The sequence below is a fragment of the Oryctolagus cuniculus genome, chromosome 15, assembly GCF_051225735.1.
Source record: "Oryctolagus cuniculus isolate XC-2025 breed Fujian yellow rabbit chromosome 15, ASM5122573v1, whole genome shotgun sequence".
Classification (NCBI taxonomy): domain Eukaryota; kingdom Metazoa; phylum Chordata; class Mammalia; order Lagomorpha; family Leporidae; genus Oryctolagus; species Oryctolagus cuniculus.
The window spans coordinates 17,699,346-17,726,449 of NC_142881.1; the positions used below are offsets into that span (position 1 = coordinate 17,699,346).

Genomic DNA, 27,104 nt, shown 5'->3' on the forward strand with positions numbered 1-27,104 from the left:
CCTAAGAAGGCCGACGAAAAGTAACGCATTCTTGGGGTCTGCCGAAAGCATTTTATCGTCTTCCAAGTTCTGAGAAACGGCTCCGGCTACCTGAGTGCCAGGTCTCAGGCGCCTGCTTCCGGAGGGAACTTTGACGCGGGGAACCTTCCGGAAGTGGCTGGAACGGAGACTGCGCAGGGGCCCTGAGCCGGCGAGGAGCGGCGCGGGCGCAGGAGGAGAGGCACGGATTGCGGGAGAGCCTGTGCCCCAGCCTCAGGCAAACGGGATTTGCTTTCTGCCTGCGGCGGATTGAGGTGTCCATGACGGAGTTACCCGAGAAGGAGAAAACCTGTTCCGGGTGAGCCCAGGCCGCCCCGGAAATGCGATGGCAGTGGAGCGGGCACCCAGGACTAGACTGAGGTGGGGGTCGAGGCAGGGACCCTGACTAGGTGGTGTCGGTCTCTGTCCACGTGGGTGGCGCCCCTGTCTGCGGAGTGTGGAGACCGAGCCCGCTTGCCGGGAAGTTTCTCCCCAGAGCGAGGATTCCGAAGTGCCTTCGCTGCATGCCGAGGCGGGAAACTGAGGCACAGGGCAGTGGGACGCCCTTCAGATCCGTTTATCTCAGATGCGCATTCCAGTCTGGTTAGAAATGCGGTTCTGCAAGTCCCCGGCTCGCAGCCCTGCCTTCCGCTCCTGTTTTCTTCAAACCTAATCACTCACGTCCATTCTCGTCTCCTCCCAGGTCACGATTTCACACACTCCCCTTGCTCTCCGTCTCCCCTCCCCGCCTGGCCTCGCACGCTCTTTGCTTTAGCTCTCGCTTCTCCCTCACCTCGGCCCTACGAGGAGATCGTGGCTGTGTCGGGGGACCGCGGCAGGCACACGGCGTAGCTCGTCCTGCCTGGCTCGCACTTGCCTTGGTCCAAGACTCCCTAAGAGCCCGCTAAGACGCCACAGCACCCCGACTTGGCTTCTCTGGGTTCAGCTGTTGACTTACTCCTGAAGTTGGGCTAATCTCTTAGGCTCGATTAGATCAACCCTAAGGCCCTGCTTGTCAGCTCTAAAAGTCTTTGCCTTCTCCAACTACTCATTAAGCATTGGACAGTCACAGCACCCTGACAAGTTGGGAACAAAAGAATAAGAACAACTGTTTTAGAAACGTGTATTCAGTTTACGTGCCATTCAAACTTGAACCCTATTTTACATAAATTGAAACTTTTTTTTTTGTACATTTGACAAGGTACTCGTCCCATAGCAGTGCCCTTGAGATGATTTTGTTTAGGTGTTTCTTGGAGTTAACAAATACATTATATAGTGAAAATTAACTGGGCTTTCACATTTTGTTTCCTTTAGGTTGAGTTTCCAACCAAGGTGTTGGATCCTTCTAGTTAGGATAAAGAACTCTGAGTTGTTAGCTGTGAAAATGGCGTGATCTGCGTTACCATCCCGCAGTTTGAAGGCATGACAGTTAAGGAACACACGTGGACTTGTGGCACATGGAAATGTGTGCACAGAAAAAGGAAATCTGTAATTCTTTAGAAGTAGGAAGACATTCTTCCCTGCCAAAATGGGTACATTCTGCTCGGTTATCAAGTTTGAAAATCTCCAAGAACTAAAGAGACTGTGTCACTGGGGTCCCATCATAGCCCTTGGTGTTATAGCAATATGTTCGACGATGGCCATGATTGACTCTGTGCTGTGGTATTGGCCCTTACATACAACTGGAGGAAGTGTGAATTTCATCATGTTGATAAATTGGACTGTCATGATTCTTTATAATTACTTCAACGCCATGTTTGTTGGTCCTGGCTTTGTCCCTCTGGGGTGGAAACCGGTAAGATAAAGATTGCTTATGATGATGAACTCTAAGGATAATCTTGTATTTAGTTTTTGCCTTATCTGCTAACCAGTAACATCAAACACAGCCTACTCTTTCCTGATAGAGACTAAGTAGATCAATCACTGATGATTTCTATTCAAATATTGATTTCATTTCTGTTCGAAAATACTGATGTTAATTAATATTTCCCAAAGCAGTTTCATTGAATAAGTTGTCTTACCTTTTTTTTTTTTTTTAATTGGAGGGGAGTGGATGGGTTGCTGGGCCCATGTTTAGGGAAACACTGTGTACCACGTACCTGTGTTGTAATTTCACAGTGTGTTTTGTCTCTAGGACCTTTTTTCACATAATAACATCTCTCAGAGAAAAGGGTCTAGTAACAGTTGGTTTAAGTCATTAATCATGAACCATAAAGTTTTAAAAGTTTTAAAGTTATTGCAGGGAAATTATAACACTGGGCATTAATTAGGTGAATTAATTTAGGACTTCTTAAAAGCTGTTAGAAAGATTCTGCTTAGGACTGTTGGTGTTCCTTGCTGAGGGACATCACTAGGTAGCTTATTAGAAATGCAGATCTTGGGCTCCACTCTAGACCTACTGAATCAGAATCTTCATTTTAACAAAATCCCAAAATGATTGTTAGGCATGTTTAAATTTGAAAAACACAGTGTATACTCTGGGTGGCATACTATTTGGAACAAGTATAGAAGTTGGTAATATAGCAGAGAAACCAGTGCCCCTGGCCAGATAACTAAGTAGGATATGACGAGTGCTGTTGAAGTGTGAAGCACTGAGTGTGTTCTGGGAACCTGTGAGAGGACTGAGAATGAAAAGAGGGCATTAAAGATTGAGAGAAAGTGGGCACACATATTCAGAAATGGGACTGCCTTGTGTGGCTGGAAAAGAGATTATGTAGTGCAGCTAAGACTGCAACAAAGGAAGATCCTGAATACTCAAGAAACTGTTAGACAATAGAGAGTTTCAAGAGATTTCTGTGCTGAGCTCTGGCATACAGGTGTGTCACAGGAATGTGAGTAGTGGTTTGACAGTACACAGTTTGGATGAAAGAGAAATCTCAGTAAAGGAAACCAGGAGGTTATTAAAATGGCCCAAGAGAGGGGAGGTGATGTTGGTAGTATCAAGGAAGGGGCAGATGTCAGAACAAATGTTACCTTGTATACCAGTCCCCACTCTAAAGTCCCACCAGCTCTCTGTGTCTGAACCACTTCAATTCTTAAGATTTGGGCAACTGGAACCAACTAGCGACACTGGATTTGGTGGGAAATGGCAAAAGTAAAAGTGACTTCTGAGTATTTGGCAGAGTGATACTGCTCTCCAGAAATTTTTTTTCTAGAGATATTTTAGCTCAAATAAAAGGAATGGAAGCAGAAGTTAAGAGTCCATCCTTTCCCCATCTCCCATAAAAGCAAATCATTCCATGAGAAAGCTTTTGTTCATCAAGTTTGACTTACTGATTGGGCTCAGGTAACTGATGTAATTTGTTTATATTTTGCTATCAAGGAGAATTCTCAGGATACCATGTATCTCCAGTATTGTAAAGTCTGCCAAGCATACAAGGCACCACGTTCACATCACTGCAGAAAGTGCAACAGGTATTTGTCTTTGCTGTTCGTTGGGGACTGATCAGCTGGATTCCTGGTCTCTTTTTTGATTGCTCTTTCTACCACAACAATATTACTTTTGTTTGTTACAGAGTTGTCACTGCATTAAAAAAAAGTCAAGTTACTTAAGTGTCCGTAATTTCTATTTTATAGATGTTAGATTTCATTTTTGGGGTCATAAGTGAAAAGATTTTTGTAGAAAAATACAGATTTGCTTCTCCCCTTGCCCTGCAAGAGCTGGGTAAAAAGTTATACCTGTAGTTTGTTTCTGTATATGATATCAATGTTGCTTATCAGTTGTGCACTTAGGATTGTTCTGAGTCTGAATTCTAAAGGAGACTTGCTTTTCTGTGACTTATTGACAGACACATTTTGTATAAATCTAGTAAGTGAATGCAGCTGTCTGTTTTCACAAGTGATTTAATACAAACAATATAATGGGAAGAAAACTGAATACCTACCAGAAACATGAAAAAAGCCAGGACTGACACAAAGTTTAGTTTGAGATCAGGAAATTTTCTTCTAGCTACAATAAGGAATTGAGGGCACAGTGAGACTTTCCTTATTATACCAGATTTTACATTATGGAGTTAGCTTGATTGTCTCAAAGATTCCACCACCTAAAAGATACTATGAAAACAGGAAGGAAGGAGGTTATAGTGTCTCTGTGGGCCCATCAACCCCAGTGGAGACTGGTAAGTCATTTTTTGAGTCACTATTGGATTCGACTTCAATCACTTTGTTTCTGTACCAGTGAAAACCCAGGAACCATACTCATTTCTTTATCGTGAACTTGGCAATGGACCTCCTGACTTCTTTACACAAATTCACTTGTAGCAGATGTCTGCCTCAGAAGCTGTTGCACAGCCTACCTTTTCTTGTGTGTTGTTTAGAATTTAAAAGGAGCCCTTGTTCATAATTGTTTAAAAACTCATATTTATCTTTCTGTTCCGTGATGTATAACTCCCCTGTGACTCACAGGCATACTAGATTCCTATCTGCATGAGCTTTGAAAAGCGAGTTATTTATAGTAGACAGGATTTTCTACCTTATGTTTTACGTTAATGTTTTCTCGTTAGATGTGTAATGAAGATGGATCATCACTGTCCTTGGATCAACAATTGTTGTGGTTACCAAAATCATGCTTCATTCACACTGTTTCTCCTGTTAGCGCCACTGGGTTGTATCCATGCTGCTTTCATTTTTGTTATGACTATGTACACACAGCTTTATAATCGGGTAAGTGAGAATCATTCATGCCAGAGTGAGTGATAGTTAACAAGATTCAAGAAGATTCCTTTGGAAATACAAGAGTACTTCAAAAAGTTCATAGAAGAGGGGTATTCAAATGTATTTGAAATCCATGCACAGTTTATTCATAATATACGTTTTCCATGAAAGGAAATTATTCTACATTTTTGAAGATATCTTGTATACATGAATTTCAAAATTTTGGGGGGGCTGGTGCTGTTGTGCAGCAGCAGGTTAATGCCCTGGCCTGAAGCACCGGCATCCCATATGTGTGCCGGTTCAAGACCCGGCTGCTCCACTTCCAATCCAGCTCTCTGCTATGGCCTGGGAAAGCAGTAGAAGATGGCCCAAGGCCTTGGACCCTGCACCTGCGTGGGAGGCCTGGAGGAAGCTCTTGGCTCCTGGCTTCGGATCTGTGCAGCTCTGTCCATTGCTGCCAACTGGGGAGTGAACCATCGGATGGAAGACCTCTCTCTCTCTCTCTTTCTACCTTTCCTCTTTCTGTGTAACTCTGACTTTCAAATAAATAAATAAATCTTTAAAAAAAAATTTTTTTTGCAACAGGGTAAACATATCTTTATTCCATTTTCCACTATTTTGTGAGGCACCCCCTATGCTTTCTGTGATTTAGCTGGAGCACCAGCGAGACAGACAAAGAGAGATCTTCCATCTGCTGATTCACTCCCTAAATGCCCACAACAGCTAGGGCTGGGCCGTGCCCAAGCTGGGAGCTGGAAACTCAGTCAGGCACCCAAGCACTTGAGTCATCATCCCAAGGTACACCTCCCAGGGTGCACATTAGCAGGAAGCTGGGTTGAAAGCTAAGGATCTGGAATCCCAGCCAGGCACTCTGGTATGGAGTGCAAGCAACCGAAGCAGGCCTTAACCACCGGGACCACTGTGCTGAATGCCTGTACCTTGGCCTTCATTTTTCCAGTTGTTTTTTTTTTTTTAAGGTTTATTTATTTTGAATATGAGAGTTAACAGAGAAAGAGAAGGAAAGAGAGAGTTCTGTCTACTGGTTTACTCCGCAGATGGCCCCAGAGGCCAGCATTGGGCCAGGCAAAATCTAAGAGCCAGTAGCTTCATCCAGATCTCCCACATGGGTGGCAGTGGTCCAGACACTTGGGCCATCTTCCTCTGTTTTCTGCAGGCCATTAGCAGGGAGTTGGATCAGAAGTGGAGCAGTGCTAGCGCACAAACTGATGCCTGTATGGGATGCTGACGTCACAGGTGGCAGCTTTACCTGTTACACCACAATGCTGGCACCATTTTACCAGTTCTTAATCATTCATTGTGGAACATGAAGGAAGAAGCAGCTGAATCTTAGGCTATATTTGTTGCTGTGGAAAAACACAATAAATATATACTAGCAATATGAAGAAGGGAAACAGTTACAATTTAGATTGGTGTCTGGCATTGTTGATGCGTAATGTTTGTGAAGTCTACCTCACATAGGAGAAAGTGAAGAATGGTATCATGTGTGGTATTCATTATTAGTATTTAGGTTTGCTGTATTTGCTTTGGCCACAGTCTAGTTACCATCTTTTTGATCATGTTGTTCTAAATGTGGTAGCAGAGTCTGCCCAGTTACTGCAAGCAATTGTTCTAAGTGTGTTTGTTCCTTGTAGCTCTCCTTTGGGTGGAACACAGTGAAGATTGATATGAGTGCAGCCCGGAGGGATCCTCTCCCAATTGTTCCCTTTGGATTAGCTGCGTTTGCTGCCACCTTGTTTGCCTTGGGATTAGCTTTAGGAACCACTATAGCTGTTGGCATGTTGTTTTTTATCCAGGTAAGTTTCTTGGTTACCTCTAGCTAAAAGTTGTCAAATTATTGGGCTTACTGCAATGAGAAAGAAAGGCGTGCCTAACTATGCAGTATGAAATTGGAGTTGTTTTTACTTATTCCATCTAGGTAGCCAGTTGATGTCCTTGGTACTAGACAAATTACTTTGAAGTAATTCTGCCAGAGTTTGTGGGTAATTGATTATTTTTTAAAATATGAACTTAGAATTGTGTAGCACTTTATAGTTGCAAAAGTACTTCCCACAATTACAGTCTCTAGATCTTCACATCAACCCAAAAGAGGTTGACAGAGGAATATTACTGTTTTTCCTCCTTACACATGAGCAGTTGGTTCTCAGATAGGTTAGCAGCTTACCCAAAGTCACTCATTTGTATATTTAGTAAACCTAATGATTAATATTCTATGATAGTATGTATTTAGCAATAAGTCAATATAATACAGGTACTTTTATGGAACACTTACTATATGAAAGGCACTGCAGGTCTTTATACATATAGCTCATTTAGTATCCATAACATCCCTAAGATAATATGTACTGCTTGCTCTCTACTCTGTGATGAGTTACTCTGCCTATTTCCTTTTTTTTTTTTTTTTATGTTTATTTACATCTCCTTGAAAGGCAGAGACTGATATGTAGAGATGTCTTCTATCTACTGGTTCACTCCCCAAACATCTGCAACAGCCAGGGCTGGGCCAAGCTGATGCCAGTAGCCCAGAACTCCATCCAGGTCTCTCAGTAGATGCTAGGGGCTCAAGTACCTGGGCCATGACCTGTTGCCTCCCAGGATGCATTAGCAGGAACCAGATTGGAAGTGGAGCAGCCAGGGCAGCTTAGCCTGCTACACACCACACCAGCCCCATAGTCTGCTGACTTTTGAGGCTGCAATAATGAAAATGAAGAGGTTCCTGCCTTTAGGGAACTCAAAATTAATAAGTGAACAGTCTAATACAAGGTCATACCTACATCATAGATTTATGTACAAAGTTCTGGGAGAACAAAGGAAGATGACTTGTCTCTGAAGGGATCAAAAATACAGTTCGTATGATTCAAGGATCTTGACTAAAATCCTAGATCCAGATTTGACTGTGTGTTGGTGTAATCATTCTTACAGAGGCATTGTCATGCAGTGGTTAAGAGCAAGGACTGTGGAGTCAGGTGGGCCGTATACTGGTGACCTAACCCTTAGCATTCTCAGTGTCTTCAGCTATCTCACAGGATTATTGTGAAGGTGACCTTCAGTAAACTGGTCACATTATAAATTTTCCATCATTTATTTTCCAGATGAAAATAATTCTCAGAAACAAAACTTCTATTGAATCATGGATTGAAGAGAAGGTAAATTTTAATCATTGTTTCCTCAATATTAAAGTACTAATTACCTAAATAAGTACTGCAAAGTGAAAACCTGGCTACCAGAGGGCTTCATTAAGTCATCTGTATGTCACTTAAGAGGGAATACAGTGGCATTTGATTGACTCCTGCTTTAACCTACACCCTGCGCTGCTTCTCAGAGCCTCACGATCACTGTTTAGCAAAATACCAACGCCTGCAGGGGCCAGACAGGTAACCGAAGTGAGGGCACCCAGCTTGTATACCAGAGCACTGACTGACAGGCTGATGGTTGCCATGGCAGGGAATATTCACCCAATATTATAGACTCCTTCAATTTTTTTTCCAAGTTAGAGATCTAGATTCCTGTGTGGTCTCCTCTTAGTTTTTAAATGTTAACAAGCAATAAAGTGAAAAACCAAAAAAAAAGAAAACCTTTTGTGAGCCAAATACAATATTCATAAAAATAATACAATATTTAAACACTTGGCAGCCAGTTTGTAAACTTTAGTTTACAACAACAGTTTTCAAACTTTTTGGTCTCCCTCTTGTAGTCTGCAGACTTGTTAAGACACCGAGTAACTCATTTATTTGTATTTTATCCACTGACACAAGTATTTGCCATATTTTCTAAGTGAGATCATTTTATTTTATTTTTTTTATTTTTATTTTTTGAAGGCAGAGTGGACAGTGAGAGAGAGAAACAGAGAGAAGGGTCTTCCTTTTCCGTTGGTTCACCTCCCAATGGCCGCTGCGGTCAGCATGCTGCAGCCGGCGCACCACACTGATCCGAAGCCAGGAGCCAGGTGCTTCTCCTGGTCTCCCATGCGGGTGCAGGGCCCAGGCACTTGGGCCATCCTTCACTGCACTCCCGGGCCACAGCAGAGAGCTGGACTGGAAGAGGGGCAACTGGGACAGAATCCGGCACCCTGACTGGGACTAGAATCCGGTGTGCCGGCGCCACAGGCAGAGGATTAGCCTATTGAGCCATGAAGTGAGATCATTTTAAAAGGCTTATTTCACTTAGTAATAATAGCCATTATGTTAATTACATTTTTTTTTTTTTTTTTTTTTTTTTGACAGGCAGAGTGGACAGTGAGAGAGAGAGACAGAGAGAAAGGTCTTCCTTTGCCGTTGGTTCACCTTCCAATGGCCACCGCGGCCAGTGCACTGTGGCCGGCGCACCGCGTTGATCCGATGGCAGGAGCCAGGAGCCAGGTGCTTCTCCTGGTCTCCCATGGGGTGCAGGGCCCAAGCACTTGGGCCATCCTCCACTGCACTCCCTGGCCACAGCAGAGAGCTGGCCTGGAAGAGAGGCAACCGGGACAGGATCCGGTGCCCCGACCGGGACTAGAACCCGGTGTGCCGGCGCCGCTAGGCAGAGGATTAGCCTAGTGAGCCGCGGCGCCGGCCTGTTAATTACATTTTAATGAGAAATAGTTATATTTCCCAAATTAAGAGTTGGCTTTGTTTTATGTTTTTACAAATCTCTTTAATATCTGACTTAACAGAAGACAGTTGGATTCTCACATCTACTTCTGCATTCAGTCTGTTGAGATATGTTCCTTTGATTGAAGTTTATGAAGAAAATCCAGCCTCACACAGATAAGTAGGTAGTAAAGGGTAGAGTATTTTAGTAGGCCTTTTAGATGATGGTGATATTCTTTGATACTACATTAAAATTTGACAGGATATTTCTTGTCAATAAACTTTTTGTAACATTTACCTGAAAAATCCATCAGTCTCTCTTACTCTGTGAATGGATCTTTTATCAATACACGGTTTTACAGAACATGAAGCATTGTTTATAAGGAAAAATAATGATTTACTGGTTAAACATGCAGATTTTCCAAATGTTTACACTTACACTTTACACTATCCAAAAATCTCATTTATTCATATCACTATCAATTTTATGGGAAAATTTTTAAATATTGAAAAGCTGTCAAGCTTTCCAGTTTTCTAATTTAATTTGAATGCCTTAATTTTTTTTAAAGATTTATTATTTGAAAGGCAGAGTTGCAGAGGCAGAGAGAAGTCTTCCATCCACTGGTTCACTCCCCAAATCGATGTAATGGTCAGAGCTGGGCCAATCTGAAGCCAGAAGGCAGGAGCTTCCTCCTGGTCTCCCACATGGGTGCAGGGACCCAAGCACTTGGGCCATCCTCCACTGCTCTCCCAGGCCATAGCAGAGAGCTGGATCAGAAATGGAGCAGCTGGGAGTCAAACTGGTGCCCATATGGGGTGCCAGCATTGCAAGCAGCAGCTTTACCTACCATGTCATAGCACTGGCGCCTTCCCTCCCCCCAGTTTTTCTTTGTGTATCTTGTTGATCTCTGTTGAAATTCAGTCCACTTTGAACACTGATGCTTTCCTTTATAAAAGTGAAAAAGAAATTACCCTCTACTATCTAGGTGAGAAAGGAGTTATGATAATAGATTCATTCATGTTATACCTTGACAATTCTTTCAGTAAACCATGAATGTCAATATTACTTTATAAAGTACTGCAATAAGTTTTTTCATAAAATACTGATAATCTAGTATTTCAAAGTATCAGTTCTAGTAAACATAATAAATAATCAGTAGATTAACCTTTTTTCTTGCCAATGACGAAGGTTCTTTATAAAGTACCATGCTAAATCTAAAAGTTATTTTAAAACAGGTACTTTATTATTGAGTCAATAATTTAAATAAATCATCACGAAATTTATAGAAATTACCAGACAATAAAATACAACAAATGTCAAAAGTTTTGATACACTCGTTATTGGAATACTGTATCTTTGTACCACTAGGTGTCAGCAGAACATAAGAAATTCAAAGTCAGTTTATGTTAAAGCTAACAAGTTAAATGCCTAGGATATATAATTTATACAAGCCAAATAACTTATATAAATTGGTGATGGTGTTAAACATGAAGACTTCCTGTACCTATGTACTATTTATTTCTTTATTTTAAAATTTATTTGAGAGGCAAAAAGAGTGAGCCCCCTGATTTACTCCCCAAAAGCCCACAACAGCTGCGGGTGGGCCAGGTCAGAACCAGGGGCCAGACACACAGCTCAGGTCTCCCAGATGAGTGGGAGGGAGCCCACCTACCCGAGCCATTGCCTGCTGCCTCCTGGGGCTCACGTTAGCATGAAGGTAGAATCAGGAGTGGGGACGGGAATCCAGTAACTGATATGGCATGTGAGTATCCCAAGTGCTCTCTTAACTGTTAAGCCCAAAGTGCTTCCTTCCCTCCTTGCTAAATTTTTTTTTTTAAAGATTTTTTTATTTGAAAGGCAATGTTACAGAGAGAAAAGAAGAGACAGAAAAAGAGAGCTTCTGTCCACAGGTTTACTCCCCAAATGGCCACAGCAGTGGAGCCTGGGTGAGGCTGAAGCCAGGAGTCAAGAACTTCCTCCAGGTCTCCCACATAGATATAGAGGCCTAAGGACTTGGGCTATCCTCTGCTGCTTTTCCCAGGCTCTTTAGCAGGGAGCTGAATGGGAAGTGGAGCAGCCAGGACTTGAACTCCTGCCCATGTGGGAAGCCGGTGCTGCAGGCCGTGGTTTAACCGCTGCACTACAGCACCAACCCCCCACCCCCACCCCATTAAATTTTTAAAAATGTTTATCATAAAATCATGGCTCCCTTTTTAAACCTTTCCTGGCCATTCCTGTAGGTGACACTGCCACACCTGGGATGAATGCCTTGTATTCTGCACCCCACAAACAGTTCCATTCTCAGTAAATGCTTTCTCCTGAATCTGTTTATCGGTGTCCCTTCCTTACACATGGATTCTATCAGCTGTTGGAATACTTATTCTTAATAAAAGCTTTTCATATATTTTCTAAGCAGTTGCATACAAAGTTGGTGTTCTGTGTCAAGTTCTTCCTATATTGTGATAAAATTTTATATCCCTTCTGTGCAAACTAACATAACAGCAGGGATGTTTTTATGCATGATACAAATTGAAGGAATAAATGTTCATTACTGAAAGCCATGTAAGGTAGAGGCATTTGCCATTTTACATCTTTGTTACCCACAGGCTAAAGATCGAATTCAATATTATCAGCTAGAAGAAGTCTTTGTTTTTCCTTATGATTTGGGAGATAGATGGAAGAACTTCAAACAGGTATTTACCTGGTCAGGGGCCCCTGATGGAGATGGACTGGAATGGCCAATACGAGAAGGCTGTCACCAGTATAGCTTAACAGTGAGTATTTTTGTTCCAGCAATCTCTCCCCTCTGCTTCCTCATCTTGCCATTAATTCCCCTGGACTCTGGTGACATTTTATAGGGAGATATGTAATACAAATATTTCCAGTATGTCAGATGAATTCAAGTGAATAGTCCTGAAGTGCACCTTGTGTTGTATTTCTTCCTTTGTTTAAATCTCTCCTTAATTCCATACCTGTGACATAAAGAACTGATTCCTTAACTTAGTTTTATAAAATCTGGCCTAACACTACCTTTTAACTTGCAATATTATGTGAGCTCATGTATGTTCCTGCCACCTAACTTTGCCCACAATGTTTTCCACCCCCAATGTGCTCTCTATCTGAATGTAAGAGTAGTTCCATTCCCATTGCTTCCATAAAGTCTAACCTACCCACTCCAGACTCATCTGGACCTGGATCTTAACCCTGTACTACTGCATGGTAGCTCACACTGTCTCAACTTCTGATTTCATTCTTGTATCTTACATCTTCTGTCTAACTTGTCAAGATTCTAGGACAGAGATCCTGTGCTATCTTTATTTGCCCTACTATGTCTAATCCTGTACTATTAAGTAATTGCCAACTAAGTGGAAAAAGTGAGTTGTAGTGATAATTTTTAGTCAGAACTCCTTGTTGGTAAGTGTTTGCAGTTTGCGACTTAGGTGGTAGCTTGGACGCTTCTTGAGGGCAGAAAACCCATCTCCTGGCTGCTGGGCTCCAGTGAGTACTCTCAGAATATGGAGATGAAGGCATGGAGGAGGGGACCTTGGGAAAAAAATGCCCCATCTTGGCCCCTGGATCTTATAGCCTTCGTGCCATGCTAAAAAGTCTTGCGGCCTTTAAGTTGTCAGTAGTATGACGTGGTGGAAAATTGGGAGTTAGTCATGTCACTCTGAGACTGGGAGGGTAAACTGTTTTTCAACACTGAGAATAGAGACTTAATTGTTCCTTTTATGTCTTTCAAACAGATAGAACAGTTGAAACAAAAAGCAGATAAGAGAGTCAGAAGTGTAAGTAACTCTTCTGTAATACTAATTGCTGTTTTCTTTGGTCAGGCTCTTACACCTCTGAGTAGTTTTTAAAAATTACCTTTAGGTAGAAACCAACTAATGGCTTTTATTAAATAATAGTCCTTGGTATGTTTATTGAAATTTGATGTTCCAGTCCAGCTCTCTGCTGTGGCCCGGGAAGGCAGTGGAGGATGGCCCAGGTACTTGGGTCCTGCGCCCTCATGGGAGACCAAGGGGAGGCACCTGGCTCCTGGCTTCGGATCAGCACAGTACACCAGCCACAGTGGCCATTTGGGGGGTGAACTAACGGAAAGGAAGACCTTTCTCTCTGTCTCTCTCTCTCACTGTCTAACTCTACCTCTCAAAAAAAAAAAAAAAAAAAAGAAATTTGATGGGATTCACTTTTGTTTTTCTTTAAATAGTTGAGACTGGATATTTGTAGGGAACTTTGTCAATTTAAATTACCAACAAAGAAAAGTAATTATCCCCAATATAGCTCCTTAGGATGAAATGGATCCTTTCTACTATACTGTTGGATATGATGACCACTGGTGGCTATTTAAATACAGATTAATTAAAATCAAATGAAAAATTCAGTTACTCATTTGTACTGGCCACATTGTAAGTGTTCAATAACTATATGTGTCTAGTGGTTTCCCCATTGAATACCACAGACATAGAACAAAGAGGACATGTCCCTCATTGCAGAAAGTTGTCTTAGATGGCACTGACCAAGAATTTAATTCTTGGTACCTTTGAGCTTCAAATGAGGGGCTGGAGGCAATATTGTGGTGCAGTGGGTTAAGCTGCCACTTGAGATGCCAGCATCCTATATCGGAGTGTTGCTTTGTGTCCTGGCTGCTCCACTTCCAATCCACCTTCCTGTGAATTCACCTGGGAAGGCAGCAAAAGATGTCACTAGTACTTTGGTCTCTACCACTTATGTGGTAGACCAGGATGACATACTGGGGTCCTGGTTTTGGCCTGGCTCTGATTTGGTTATTGCATTTAGAGAGTAGACCACCAGATGGAAGACCTCTCTCTCTCTCTCTCTCTCTGCTGCTTTGCCTTTCAAATACATACATTAAAAAAAAAAAGAAATGAATAGTAGGAAGAGCCTGGGAACTGGAGCCATCACTTACCTCCTGTAAGAGAGATAGGAGGATGGGTAACTGGGAAGGGAGGCTTGTCACACCCCTAAAAATTTAAACTTAAAAATTCATATGTGTAAATACTCAAATTGTCCCTCTGATCCCTGATGACAGGTTCGCTATAAAGTAATAGACGATTATAGTGGTGCCTGCTGTCCTTTGAACAAAGGAATTAAAACCTTCTTCACGAGCCCCTGCACTGAGGAGCCTCGAATACAGCTGCAAAAAGGGGAGTTCATTTTGGCCACGAGAGGTTTACGGTAAGTGACGAGAAGTACTGCATTTCTTCTTTAATGACAAAACTGACACTGAGCCTTAAAAAATTAATTTTAACCGTTTAAATATTTCAGATACTGGTTGTATGGAGACAAAATTCTTGATGATTCCATTGTAGAAGGTATGGAAATGAAAGGGTGTGTTTAAAGGACAAAACTGCTAGCAATAATTTCAAATTATATAGGAGTAAGTTTTATGAATAGTCACACTGAAGATTCATCAAGGGAATGCCATAGGAGGGCATATCATTAAGCGCCAAAAATGTTCCTTCTGTGTTTCTCCATAACAGTGTACTTAGCAGGTCTTTTTAATGATGACTAACATTTGAGCTCCTACCTCATTGTGTGATAGGCACTCGTGTTAGTGCTTCATTTGCGCTATTGAACTCCTCAGCACACTTCTCTACCTAGTCTGCGTAGGTACAAAGGTACATTTGAAAGTTCATGGAAAATGGAATGAAAATGTAAATTCATTTTAGTGCAAAAAGATTTTGAAATCCACTATCTAGTTCCTGGAACACACAGTGTATGTATACAAGTGAAACTTGCCTGTCTTCAGGTAAGGGCTGTCCTGAACCACATTTCAGAGAACAGAATTTGGTAAATCATCTGTTTTCTAGCTTGTTTGGAACACTTAAAAACCACCCCCCCCCCCATCAAGCTGTGGTTATAATAGCTTGTAAAGGAGGAAAAAAGATCTAACTTCGTTCATTTGAAATAACGGGATATCGATCTCAGTAATGTTCCTGCAGTGCATTTGACCACTTCATCAGTTTCATCTTCTCCCGCAGGTGTTTCAAGAATCAGAGGATGGTTCCCGAGAAACTGCGTGGAAAAGTGTCCCTGTGATGCAGAAGCAGATCCGGCCCCCGAGGGCGAGAAGAAAAACAGATAGCCACCGTAAACGTGAAATGATGCTTTAAAGCTGCTTTATTACTTGAAAATTGTACATAATTACTCAAGAATTATGCAAAGAGCCTACTCTGGTGAAGGTGTTCTTTTCCTCAAAGGTGCCCTAGTGCCATGATCTAAATATTTTTATTACCATTTTGAAATGGAGAAGCCATTCTGCATATGCCTTTGAATCCTACTCCTTTTCACCACCTTTTCTTCTGCCCCAAAGGGAAAACCATTTCACCCAGTAAGTCAGAATTGCATTTCCTCTAGGATGTTTTTATGCACTGCACACTCTGGACCTCACCTGCAGATGGAGTTCCCTCTTTGCCAGGAGCAACTGCATGTGAAGCTTTTATTTCCCCCTCGGTTGATATTTCTTACATAATATTCTAGACCCTGTAGATCTTAATTTGTCAGATTCAATATAAGCTCAGATTTTGTTACCTGTCTTTTAATAATGCAGATTTTGTCAAATCAAATAAAGATTAATGGATGTTCTGTAAAAGTCATAGTCGTATTTTTCTTGTTGCTGACTGAAAGATCTGTATTAGTTCCTTAAGGGAAAACTGCTCTGTTACCATGTAAAAAAATGACATCTTGAATAATGAGTCTTAAGACAGGACATATTCACTTCAATACCATGTGCCCTGTTAACAGCATATTGAGTTCCCAGTAGTGTAGGTGACTTTCACCCTGGTGACATCAAACTGCTCAAAAAACATGAACATATCAAAAACTGAAGCCTGTATAAGTAGTAGGATCCAAGCTGGTGGACTCAAATGCTTGAGGTTGGGCTTATTAAAAATACATGTTAAATCACGGAAGGAAAGAGAAAGCCTGTTTCTCTGGATTGTAGCAGCCTAGTCCAGTCTTGATTTATTCATTCCAAGGCAGGGAACTTGAAGCTTTGGAGGTCAGGCTTGTAATAATTACAAATATGGGAAGAGCATTTGGAGATAACAGCAGTGAAAGAAATATTATTCTGTCCCATTCCACTAGAAGGGGAGGGGCAACAGGAGTGGGAGAAGGCAGTCAGATGAGTAAAATAGATCAAATGGAGTCATTTATTAGGAAGAAAGAAAGTAGCATGTGAAGCAGATGAGGGACAAATTACATTTTAGATAAAGGGAACAGCAAGAACAAAAGCAGGCTGGAAGGTGCCTGGTATGTGTGGGGAACAAGAAGGCAGCCTGTGAGGGTCAGCTGGAATGAGTGAGGCAGGAATGGGAGAAGTCAGAAGATGATGGGAGACAGACCATGGAGGGCTCTGCGAGTGAATTCCTCATTCCCTTTTGTTTCAGATACTCAAGAATAGACATTTCTTGAGCTTTTCTGAGCTCAGAGTCTAGAAAGACAAACCGAGAACATTCTCCTTGTCTCCAGTTAGAGGCCGCAAAGGAATACTGTTCAGGATCACCTAGAGTACAACAAGGATGATAAAGGAGGAAGGATATGAATTGTGCTCAGTTGGACTCATGGTTTGCTGGTCTTTGTCCTATTATTCACAGCTATGGGGTAAGAAGGCCTGGTCCTCTCAACTTTTACTTCAGTAGTTATCAAACCTGTTTGACTGGAATCATCTTGGAACTTATTTTTTTTTTTTTTAACAGGCAGAGTGGACAGTGAGAGAGAGAGAGAGAAGGGTCTTCCTTTGCCATTGGTTCACCCTCCACTGGCCGGTGCGCTGCGGCCGGTGCACCGCACTGATCCGATGGCAGGAGCCAGGTACTTCTCCTGGTCTCCCATGCGGGTGCAGGGCCCAAGCACTTGGGCCATCCTCCACTGCACTCCCTGGCCACAGCAGAGAGCTGGCCTGGAAGAGGGGCAACTGGGACAGAATCCGGTGCCCCAACCGGGACCAGAACCTGGTGTGCCGGCGCCACAAGGTGGAGGATTAGCCTAGTAAGCCGTGGCGCCAGCCTCATCTTGGAACTTTTTAACAGTTCTGGAGCCCAGGCAGAACCCTAACCATTTAAATCAGAACCCCTGGGCAGCACCAATCATGGATGTCTTGTTAAACTTTCTAGGTAATTGTGGCACACAGTCAAGCTTGAGAACCACTAGTTTACTTGATTTTTAGGTAATCGTTTCACCATGGCCCATAAAACAACAAATACCACAGCATAGTATCTGCAATAGTTTATTGTGCAGACTTGACAAGTAGAAGAAGCACTTATTATCTGGGGGTAAGGTACAGTAGGAACTGGAGTCCAGGGGCAAAGATCAGTTGGTTCCTTCACAGAAGATAAGCCTGTTATGTGGGTATCAGGTTTACCCACAGATCTTTTTTCCCAGTGCAGCAGGTTTGTATTCAGTGTTTGCTTCATTTACTGGAAAAGTTCACTGGACATAAGTTTCAACTGCTTCCCCCACCGCTTCCAGCTCAGCAGCAAACTGTAGGGAATAGATTTTGTCACCAGCTGCTCTGTGGCTAACAAGGTAAGAACATCGTTCTTTTTGGATAACTTCTCATAGGCCCATTTTTTATATTCCCAAGTCAGAGGTCTAGCTAGAGAACTGAGAAAATGTTCAGGATTATCACACTTTTCCCTTTTGTACACAGACTTTAGTGAACACAGAAGGAATTCACCTCACAGTAACATCATAAGTTAAAACTCACTAAAAATGATGGTTTTGTGGAGTAGCTGGACAATAAGAATTAGAAACAGCTTTTCAGGACACACAGATCTCTTATGTAGAATACCCATGTAAGTGCTGGGACTGGTAGCAAGTTAGGTTTGCTATAAAACAACATGGAAGAAGTCTCAGAGTCCCCTAGGCCCTGAAACTGGGAGTAACAAAAAAAAACTGTATTTGGGCTGGCATCATGGCATAGCAGGTGTGACATAAATAAATCTCAAGAAAAAAAGGAAAAGGACATCATTAATGTTGAAGATCACCAAACACAAACTGGGAACTTGAAAGAAGACATGTTGATAAAAATCACCCTAAAACAATTTTTAAAATATTAACAGCATTTAAGATGAGAAGGACAGGATTGAATTATTTCAGGGTTGTTTCTATATTGTAATTCTGTCATATAATTTTAACAAAAGCTCTATTTTTATAGTAGGTAGAACAACAGGAGGGAAGACAAAATGAATGTAAGAATAGTTTTTAATCCATATTCTCACAAGGCAGCACCAAGTGGGTGGGCAGGCAGCATCAAGCCTCTTCCAACTGTATGTACCTTAACCTACTCCTGGATAGTCTCATACAGGCTGTCGATTTGCTTCCGAAAGTATTTGGAAAGCTCTCCACGCTTTGCTTTCAGTGTTGGTGTCAAGAGCCCGTTTTCAATGGAAAATGGCTCTGGATGAAGAAAGATCGTTTTGACCTGGAAGATGAGATGAACACACACACATAGCTATTTGTTAGAGATTTGGACTTTTCTACATAGCCCTCTGAGTGCCATGTGAAGAACTCGGCCATGGTAGGACAGCAAGGAGAACAGAAACACATCCCATTCTCATGCACTTATAATTTGGGAAAGGAATGAGTAGAGAATGGAGTTTGGATAATGAAGAATAAAAAGGAACTGTACAAGATATTACAGAAGGTTACTGCCATTTGCAGTGAATGGCACACAATCTAAAATCCCTTCCTTGGGAATTATGTATGTAAACCATTTTTTTTTTTTTTTACAGGCAGATTTAGACAGAGAGAGAGAGAGAAAGGTCTTCCTTTCTGTTGGTTCACCCCCAAATGGCCACTGCGACCAGCGCGCTGCGCCAATCCAAAGCTAGGAGCCAGGTACTTCCTCCCGGTCTCCCATGTGGGTGCAGGGCCCAAGCACTTGGGCCATCCTCCACTGCCTTCCCGAGTCAGAGCCGAGAGCTAGACTGGAAGAGGAGCAACCGGGACAGAACCGGCGCCCCAACCGGGACTAGAACCTGGGGTGCCGGCACCACAGGCGGAGGATTAGCCAAGTGAGCCATGGCGCCAGCTGTATGTTAACCAATTATAAATGGAACTTTAATTAAATATCCTAGTGTGATCTGAAAGACCAGGATAACATTAGCAGTATGTACCTGTTCAAATGATTTAAGACCATTTTCTTTGCCAGTTTTCTGCAGGTCTTCTAAAATGGCCTCTTTTATAGCCTAGGAATATAAAAGAGTGCTTAGAACACAGTTGTTTTATAAAGGGCCTAAATGAAGCATGAATCAACTCAAAATTCCCATAAAAGCAGATCAGGATAAAAGCAGGGTATAATAGAATGTATATACACATTATATACCTAATATTTATCAAAGAAAAATAGGAAGAAGGGGCACAACTAAATGTTAATGTGGAGGGCATTTTTTAATTATCTTTTTTTCCAATCATCCCCCAACAATTTTGTTTTTGAAACTCCCCATTCTAGCCCAGTCTAATAAAACCCTTTAATCTGTTTGGGCTTCAGCCACCTGTCACAGATGCAGGAAGAGTGTTCCTCCAGAGACGTAGCTATGAGAAATTAGAGGAGCCTCAGCTACTAGGACATCCTGTTCCTCATGATGGCCACATGCAGGTGCCTGAAGCTTTCCTAAGCCATACTTACTTGGTTTTGGCACAGTTCTTCAAGGGAGCCCTTAACTCCAAGCTTGGCTGCAAATGGGGGGAGCATATCTGGGTCAGGAACCACCACTCCCACTAAGGTTGACTATGGAAAGGAACAAAGACACAAGGGCACATGAGAACTAGCATAGGGATGTCCCCCTTGTGGGTAGAGGCAGCAGGGTTCTATCACTGTAACCGGTGTTCCCCCCAGATCTCAAGTCCAGTACTAGTGACCTACTCTTTTCTCACTATTTATTTCAAATCCCATTTTCCCATTCACCATCTTATTACAAAGATGTTCCATCCAAATTTGTTCAGCATTAACCATAAAACATCTCTGTCTTGTCCACCCCTCCCTCCCTGCCCCCCTGCCCTGTCAAAAGCTAAGTTTAAGTACATTACACAGAAAAGTTTGTTAGGCCAGAGGAATTCCTGTTGGAGTGGATACTAAGTACAAAATGGGTTTTTTATTTTTACTGAAAGACTTTCATTTACCCTAACTATTTTAACAATTCTATTGACTTGTTTAGAGTCTTTCATAGTTTCAAAAGAATTTTTTCCCATTTGCATTGCCTTATTTGAGGTTTGGAATGTAGCTTCATTTCTTTAGTTATCCAAGCTAGGATCATCTCACCCTGAACCCACCTATACAGATTTCCTGTAGCTACAGGAACCAGCATAAGCTTGAAGATGGCTTTTGTTAAAACGATATATTACCCGTAAGCTGTCCCCATGTACAAAGATTTGTGACACCAATCTACTCCTGATATAGATGTTTTCTATCTTCTCGGGAGCAATGTATTCTCCTTGGGCCAGCTTGAAAATGTTCTTTTTACGGTCAATGATCTTCAGAGTTCCGTTCTGTATGAGACAAATAAAATCATCAATATTTTTGAACCCTAGGGATGGTGTTAGCAGGGAGAGAGTACAGAAGTGACAAGTCTCTTCTTTAAAAAGCTGATTTCTCTAGAGACTTTTAAGCCATCCTTCTCTTTCTTGGCTTTGGGGAAAAGAAGAGTGGCTTCCAGCAAGAACCTGTTTATATTGCCTGTCCATGTGGAAAGCCAAGATTCAGCCTCAGAGAAAGTCCTTGGGGCCTGTTAGGGTATGCAAATGAAGAACTGTCTCATGCAAAGAGGAAATATCACACCTCTCAGTTTCTAATAACTTCATTTGCAATTACCATTTGAGCATCCCCTATCAGAAAATCTGAAATCCAAAGTGAAGAAAGTTTCAGATTTGGGGGCATTTCAGATTTTTGGGTTATGAATATTCAGCTGGTAATATCTATGCAAATATTCCAAAATCCAAAAACATCTGAAATCTGAAACAAATCTAGTCCCAAGCATTTAGGATAAGGGATACTCAACCTGTACTCTTACTTCCAGAATTCTCAGGAATCAGGAAGGCGTTATTTTTTACTAAGACTTCAGAATTCATTAGCTCTCTCCCTTCATAATTTGCCCTTATGTACCCCTCCTGTTAGAACCTGGCACAGGCTAAAACAGCTCAGCTGTGCTAATCAGGCACATCAATTCTTGGGCTTGTTAGGAGAGAAGCATAGTGTGGAGAGCTGTCTGACCAGCTACCAGAGGTTATTTGCAGCTTCATTTCTCTGGGCTAATTGGTCTAAGGAGCTTAAGTTCTTAGAGATTGGAACTGTGGAATTGGCACAAGTGGCAAATACAATCCACATGATCACACCCTAAGTAGAGCAACAAACTGAACCAACTATGAAATCATCAACAAGGCTGACTCAAGAAATTAGGCATCAATGGAGCCTAATATTCATTATCTGAAAGTGATTAATAGGCTAGTGAAGGGACATGGCTGTTACCTACATCCTAGGCTCCTTAGAATAGGGAACTCATTAAACAAAAACAGATATATCATCAAGATACAACTAGACCCAAATCTATAAAATATGTGTAGTCATCTCTCCACCCTACCCCCAATAAGATTTTGGTCCAAGACAGACCACATCTGTGATGGTGGTTCCATAAGATTAATTCACCTGGGGACATCCTAGGCATTTTAGTCTGTGTAAGTACAGTCTGTTATGCTTGCACAATGATGAAACTGCCTAACCACACAGTTGTCAGAAGGTAAAGTACCTTTTGTACATCACGTGAGCAGGTAAGGGACACACCACTGTACATCATGAGGACTAATGCTCTTGGAAGCATTCTTTGAATCTCACTTGAATCTTGAATATTGAGAAAGGAGTTTCAAGATCTAGTTATATTCCCACTTCCCCAGCACAAATAAGACCCTCTGGAAAATCTGGGACTCCAATTCTACTGCACAATGATTATTATATTTGAAAGGCAGATGACAGAGAGGAGAGAGAAAGAGAGACCAATCTTTCATCTGCTAGTTCATTCCCTGAATGACTGCAATGGTTAGGGTTGGACCAGGCTGAAACCAGGAGCCCAGAGCTTTATCTAGGTTTCCCATGTGAGTGGCAGAGGCCCAAATACTTGGGCCATCTCGCACTGCGTTCCAGGGCACATCAGCAGGGAGCTGGATTGGAAGTGGAGCAGCCGGGACATTAACTGGTGCCCATATGGATGCTGCCATTACAGGCAGTGGATTCCTCTGCCACAATGCTGGCCCCAGGAGGCAGGATTTCTAAATGAAGAGTTTGCCAGGACTCAAACCGGAGCTCTAATATAGGATGCCAGCACTGCAAAGGTGGCTTAACTCACTGTGCCATGATGCCACCTCCATAGATTTTTTTACTTAATATGTATTTTTCATGAATGGTTTGAAGTACAACCTGCACATAGTTGGTCCATGGAAGAGCTGTAACTAGAACACAGATCTCCCAACTCCAAGCTGAGGTTCTCTCAATTATTGGGTTCTTCTCTACAGTAAGAGAAGGTCATAGTCAGATAGGCACAGACCTACTGCCCTCCAGCTGCCCCAGCTGATTTACCTACCTGCCCCTCCTGCTGTACACACATTGTTCCCCCCAGTCCAGCAGCACACACTCCCAGAAGTCATGGAGAAATACTTACCGGGAGCCAACGCCCAATGTCTCCAGTGTGAAGCCAGCCATTGCTGTCTAAGGCTTCCCGTGTTTTCTCGGGGTCCTTCAGGTATCCTTGGAACACATTGTGACCCTTGATGCAGATCTACACACCAGACAGTACAAGGTCGTGATGCTAGCAAAGTCTGCTACTCTTAGCATGCACACTTTAAACAACACCAACTTCAATCATTTGATGGTTTCCACTGCAGTGTAAACAGCTCCAGGTTTTAATCCCCAGTGTAAAAGATAGGAAAGTAAGTCTCAGATATAGTTCATCCTTTGCTAAAGCTCTCAAAGGAGTCAAACCCAAAGCTGCTCACAATTATGTACACTGTCCAATCTAAGCACCCCCACCATGATTATCTGACTACAAAGCATGAGCAACTCACCTCTCCTTCATTGTTCGCTGCGAAGTAGTTCATTTCAGCCACATCTTCTAATTTCACATGATTGCAAGCTACAGGGACTCCAACATGGCCTAGAATACACCACAATGAGTCAGCTGGGACACCATAAACTAGTGACAACTCCAGGCATATTTCTGAGATATTTATGGATTAATTAGAAGAATGAGACTGAAAATGCCAGATGGCCAAGGTTGGCAGGCCTGGGCCCAAAACTTGAGCTTGGCATTTGGCCACATCAGTCTGGGGCAATGAGGTTATCTAAACTCAATATTCATAGTTCAGTTAGAGTCCTCCCAAGCACTGTCCCCTCTGCCCAACAGACAGGGGACCTACCTGATGTCCAGTCCCCAGAAGATGTAATTGTACAGCCAGCGGTGCATTCTGTTTGACCATAAGCCTCAAATACCTAGGAAACCAAAGAAGACCTTTGAGATGTACCTAAAGCACGAGCTGGCTGTGCCCTCTGGCTGCCGCAAGGTCTCTAAATTTCAGAGGAAACTTGGTGTCTTAAGACCTTGAATTCATGCTGAAGTTGCTAAGTCATTACAAGTGGGTGTTCACTCAAAAACAGTAGACCGCAATACAGAAACTTACATAAAAATGTAGCATTTCAAGTTAATGGGGAAGTGGGTTATCAAACAAGCAATATGCAAGCCAAGTGGTGATCAGACTTGAAGACAGGCAATGGAGCACCACTGAAAAAATAAGTAGTGCCACTGAAGAATGGGGTAGCATTTTTAAAGTGAAGTAACTCAAGCTGTAGGGCTAGCAAGATTTTTTTTTCCCCCCAGGGAAAGATGCCAAAGGTTTTCAGCTTTGTGAACCATCAAGTATGTGTTTCAACAATTAACTGCTAGTGTAACACAAAATCAGCCATAATCCATGTATGAATGAATGGACATGGCTATGTTTCAGTACAATTTTGTTTATAAAAACAGGTGGTGAGCCAGCTTTGGCTTGTGCTGCAGTTTGCTAACTTCCAGTACAGAAAATATTCTTGACTGGAGGGATGCTGGTGGAGGAAACAAGTTCATAAGCTACTGTGGTGAGGGTGTGGCCTGAAAGAGGCAGAGCTGGTAGAAATAAAGAGAAAGGCTTAGAGAAGATGCTTCTGGAAGGATGCTGGGAGTAGGACTTTCTGCTGCACTGGTTTAGGAGCTCATGGAAAGGGAAGTATTCAGAGTGGTTAAGAGGATGCTAAGTGGAAAGACTGTAGGCCTCTAGCATCAATACCAAATCCTAGTTGATTACAGTTATATGGATAGAGGACATTTCTCTGAGGACGAGCCTCTGCCTGCTTTTCTGTTTTTGTTCATGTTGTACACGACTGGTTGAATGAATGAAAGTTTCCACTTAGGAGCAAAAATGAGACAATATACAGGTCCAAGCCCTAAACAATTCCAGATGGACCAGAGACATGAACAGAAAAAAATGTAACGCCTTAAGATTACCAAAAAGTAGAGAGGAAAACAATCTTAGGAAGTACTGGAGTTAGGAAGTCCTGTCTAAGCAACTGAAAGTCACAAATAGGAAAGATTAATTAGTTTGATTATACAAACTCTTATAGCAATACACAAGGCAAAAGAAAATGAGACTAGGAAATATCTTTCTAACGTGACAAAGATTAATTTATGACTACATGAAAAACTCTTAGAAAGAAATATGAAAGGTCATTTTCTCAATTTTGAGATTTTGGGTGACTTTGTTACTTCTCAGGAGTAGTTTCATTTTTATTTAAACAGCTTTATTTGTGCAAAATTAAGATCTTACCGGACATCCCATTGCCGCCCGGAGGAATGTCAGGACTGGAGTGGAGATGGGGGCAGCTCCAGTGACCACAAAGCGAACTTTCCCGCCTAGGCTGTCCTGTTCAGAAGAAACAAAAAAACCTGCTGGAATCTATTCTCTTGGTGTCAGCTTCCTCCATTATAAGATGGGCATCATAGCCTACCTGGTGTTGTTATAAGAATTAAACTAGTTAATTTACAAACTCTTAGCATAGGGCCTGGCGTGGTGAATAGGACTTAAAATGTTAGCTACTGTTGCCATCATCATCCATGACTGAGACTAGAATCTGCATTGTTTTTAAGTTCCAAATGCAATTCTTATTTGGGGCCCCCTCAAATTACTTATTTTAGCAGACTGTATAAGAGAATATGAAAGTGCTAGAACTGAAATCAAATCTGTTTTATGCTTTTTCACCAATTTCTTTTCATGGCAACATTATACAAGAGGTATCTGAAAGGGCAAGTGACACAGAAAGTCCATAAGGACCTCCAGTTAAAGTAGAGCTCAACCATGAGAGGAAAAGCCAAGTATGCATGACCTAAATATTCACCTGGCTCTGGCCAAGATCTACCCAACCTACCTGGATCTTGGCAAAGATGAGCTTGTCCCACAGGCTGTCCCGTCGGATAATTCCCTTTTTGACTTCATTGAATTTACTGGTAGTGGCCACATTTAGCAAGAACTTCTTCAAGGGTGTGTTGGCTTCATTTTGTACCTGCAGGGTGACAGCTCCTCTTAGTTAGAAACCTACTGGGGATACTCACCAAGGCCATTGTTCAACAAGTGAGAGATGGTACATTCCAGCTTCATAAAGAGTGGCCCCACACTCACGAACTGGGTTGCTGAATGATGATGAACTCAGAGAATTAAGCCCCCAACTCAGAAAGCAGTGAGCTTCATACACACACAGCTGCAGCTGTCTCTGATTTTTGGTCCTTGGCAAACAACTTTGATAACTAAGATAAGCAAGTGGTGGTCAAGAAGGACTGCCTACAAAGTTACCTGAGGGTACTAGGTAAACAGAATTGGCTCAACAGTACCCTAGAGCTATTTAAAAAAAAGCAAAGCTTTATTTATTTGAAAGAGTTACACAGAGAGAGGGAGAGACAGAGAGAGACACAGAGAGGGAAATCATCCATCCACTAGTTCACTCCCCAAATGGCCACAATAGCCAGGCCTAGACCAGGCAGAAGCCAGAAGCTTCTGGGTCTCCCACGTGGGTGCAGATACAAGCACTTGGGTCATCTTCCACTAACTTTCCCAGGCACATTAGCAGGGAGCTGGGTCAAAAGTGAAGCAGTTGGGGCTCAAACCAGTGCCCATATGGGATGCCCACATTGCAGGCAGAGGCTTTACCCGCTACACCACGACACTGATCCCTCTGGTCTCCTTGGGACTCTACAATCCATCATTCATACTTTTTTTTTTTTTTTTTTTTTTTTATTTTTTGACAGGCAGAGTGGACAGTGAGAGAGAGAGAGACAGAGAGAAAGGTCTTCCTTTTTGCCGTTGGTTCACCCTCCAATGGCCGCCGCGGCCGGCGCGCTGCGGCCGGCGCACCGCGCTGATCCGATGGCAGGAGCCAGGAGCCAGGTGCTTTTCCTGGTCTCCCATGGGGTGCAGGGCCCAAGCACCTGGGCCGTCCTCCACTGCACTCCCTGGCCACAGCAGAGGGCTGGCCTGGAAGAGGGGCAACCGGGACAGAATCCGGCGCCCCGACCGGGACTAGAACCCGGTGTGCCGGCGCCGCTAGGCGGAGGATTAGCCTAGTGAGCCGCGGCGCCGGCCCCATCATTCATACTTAACACTACTAGAGAGCTACCCCAATCCAATTGAAAGACCCCATCCTCATTATTTCCAAAATGAAAGCCTGTAGTCCATATTCTAGCCTTTAAAACTTCATTATACAGGAAGTCAGACTACAGGAAACCAAACTTTGGGGCTGATGTCATGATGCAGCTGAT

At 42.5% G+C, this 27,104-nt stretch overlaps 2 protein-coding genes across 17 annotated transcripts in view; one reads left to right on the top strand and one right to left on the bottom strand.

The window, feature by feature from the left end:
• The first annotated feature begins 167 nt into the window (after positions 1 to 167).
• Positions 168 to 15,874, top strand: ZDHHC6 (zDHHC palmitoyltransferase 6). 4 transcript variants are annotated; one of them, XM_002718747.6, is made up of 11 exons: positions 168 to 399; positions 1,333 to 1,813; positions 3,341 to 3,432; positions 4,521 to 4,680; positions 6,324 to 6,485; positions 7,782 to 7,835; positions 11,865 to 12,032; positions 13,005 to 13,046; positions 14,312 to 14,457; positions 14,548 to 14,594; positions 15,264 to 15,874. In XM_002718747.6, exons 2-11 carry the CDS (start codon positions 1,547 to 1,549, stop codon positions 15,365 to 15,367), a joined length of 1,242 nt encoding a protein of 413 aa, XP_002718793.1. In that variant the 5' UTR covers positions 168 to 399; positions 1,333 to 1,546; the 3' UTR covers positions 15,368 to 15,874. The 4 variants fall into 4 exon arrangements, with proteins under 4 accessions (XP_002718793.1, XP_008268747.1, XP_069913322.1 ...); XM_008270525.5 differs by having other exon boundaries at positions 168 to 337; XM_070057221.2 differs by lacking the exons at positions 11,865 to 12,032; positions 13,005 to 13,046.
• Positions 15,875 to 17,493: 1,619 nt separating this feature from the next.
• The window catches only part of ACSL5 (acyl-CoA synthetase long chain family member 5), a 48,530-nt gene continuing 38,919 nt past the window's right edge, over positions 17,494 to 27,104 (bottom strand). For 8 of the 13 annotated variants that reach the window (XM_008270512.5, XM_089314017.1, XM_089314018.1 and 5 more), the window contains 9 exons: positions 25,721 to 25,855; positions 25,123 to 25,218; positions 23,686 to 23,758; positions 23,335 to 23,423; positions 22,932 to 23,048; positions 20,629 to 20,772; positions 19,913 to 20,014; positions 19,401 to 19,472; positions 17,494 to 18,706 (listed from right to left, as the gene is read on the bottom strand). In XM_008270512.5, the coding sequence (XP_008268734.2) occupies positions 18,566 to 18,706; positions 19,401 to 19,472; positions 19,913 to 20,014; positions 20,629 to 20,772; positions 22,932 to 23,048; positions 23,335 to 23,423; positions 23,686 to 23,758; positions 25,123 to 25,218; positions 25,721 to 25,855 (969 nt within the window). In that variant the 3' untranslated portion in view covers positions 17,494 to 18,565. The remainder of the gene's footprint in view (positions 18,707 to 19,400; positions 19,473 to 19,912; positions 20,015 to 20,628; positions 20,773 to 22,931; positions 23,049 to 23,334; positions 23,424 to 23,685; positions 23,759 to 25,122; positions 25,219 to 25,720; positions 25,856 to 27,104) is intronic. The other 5 variants (XM_089314020.1, XM_089314023.1, XM_089314022.1 and 2 more) reach the window with 1 other exon arrangement.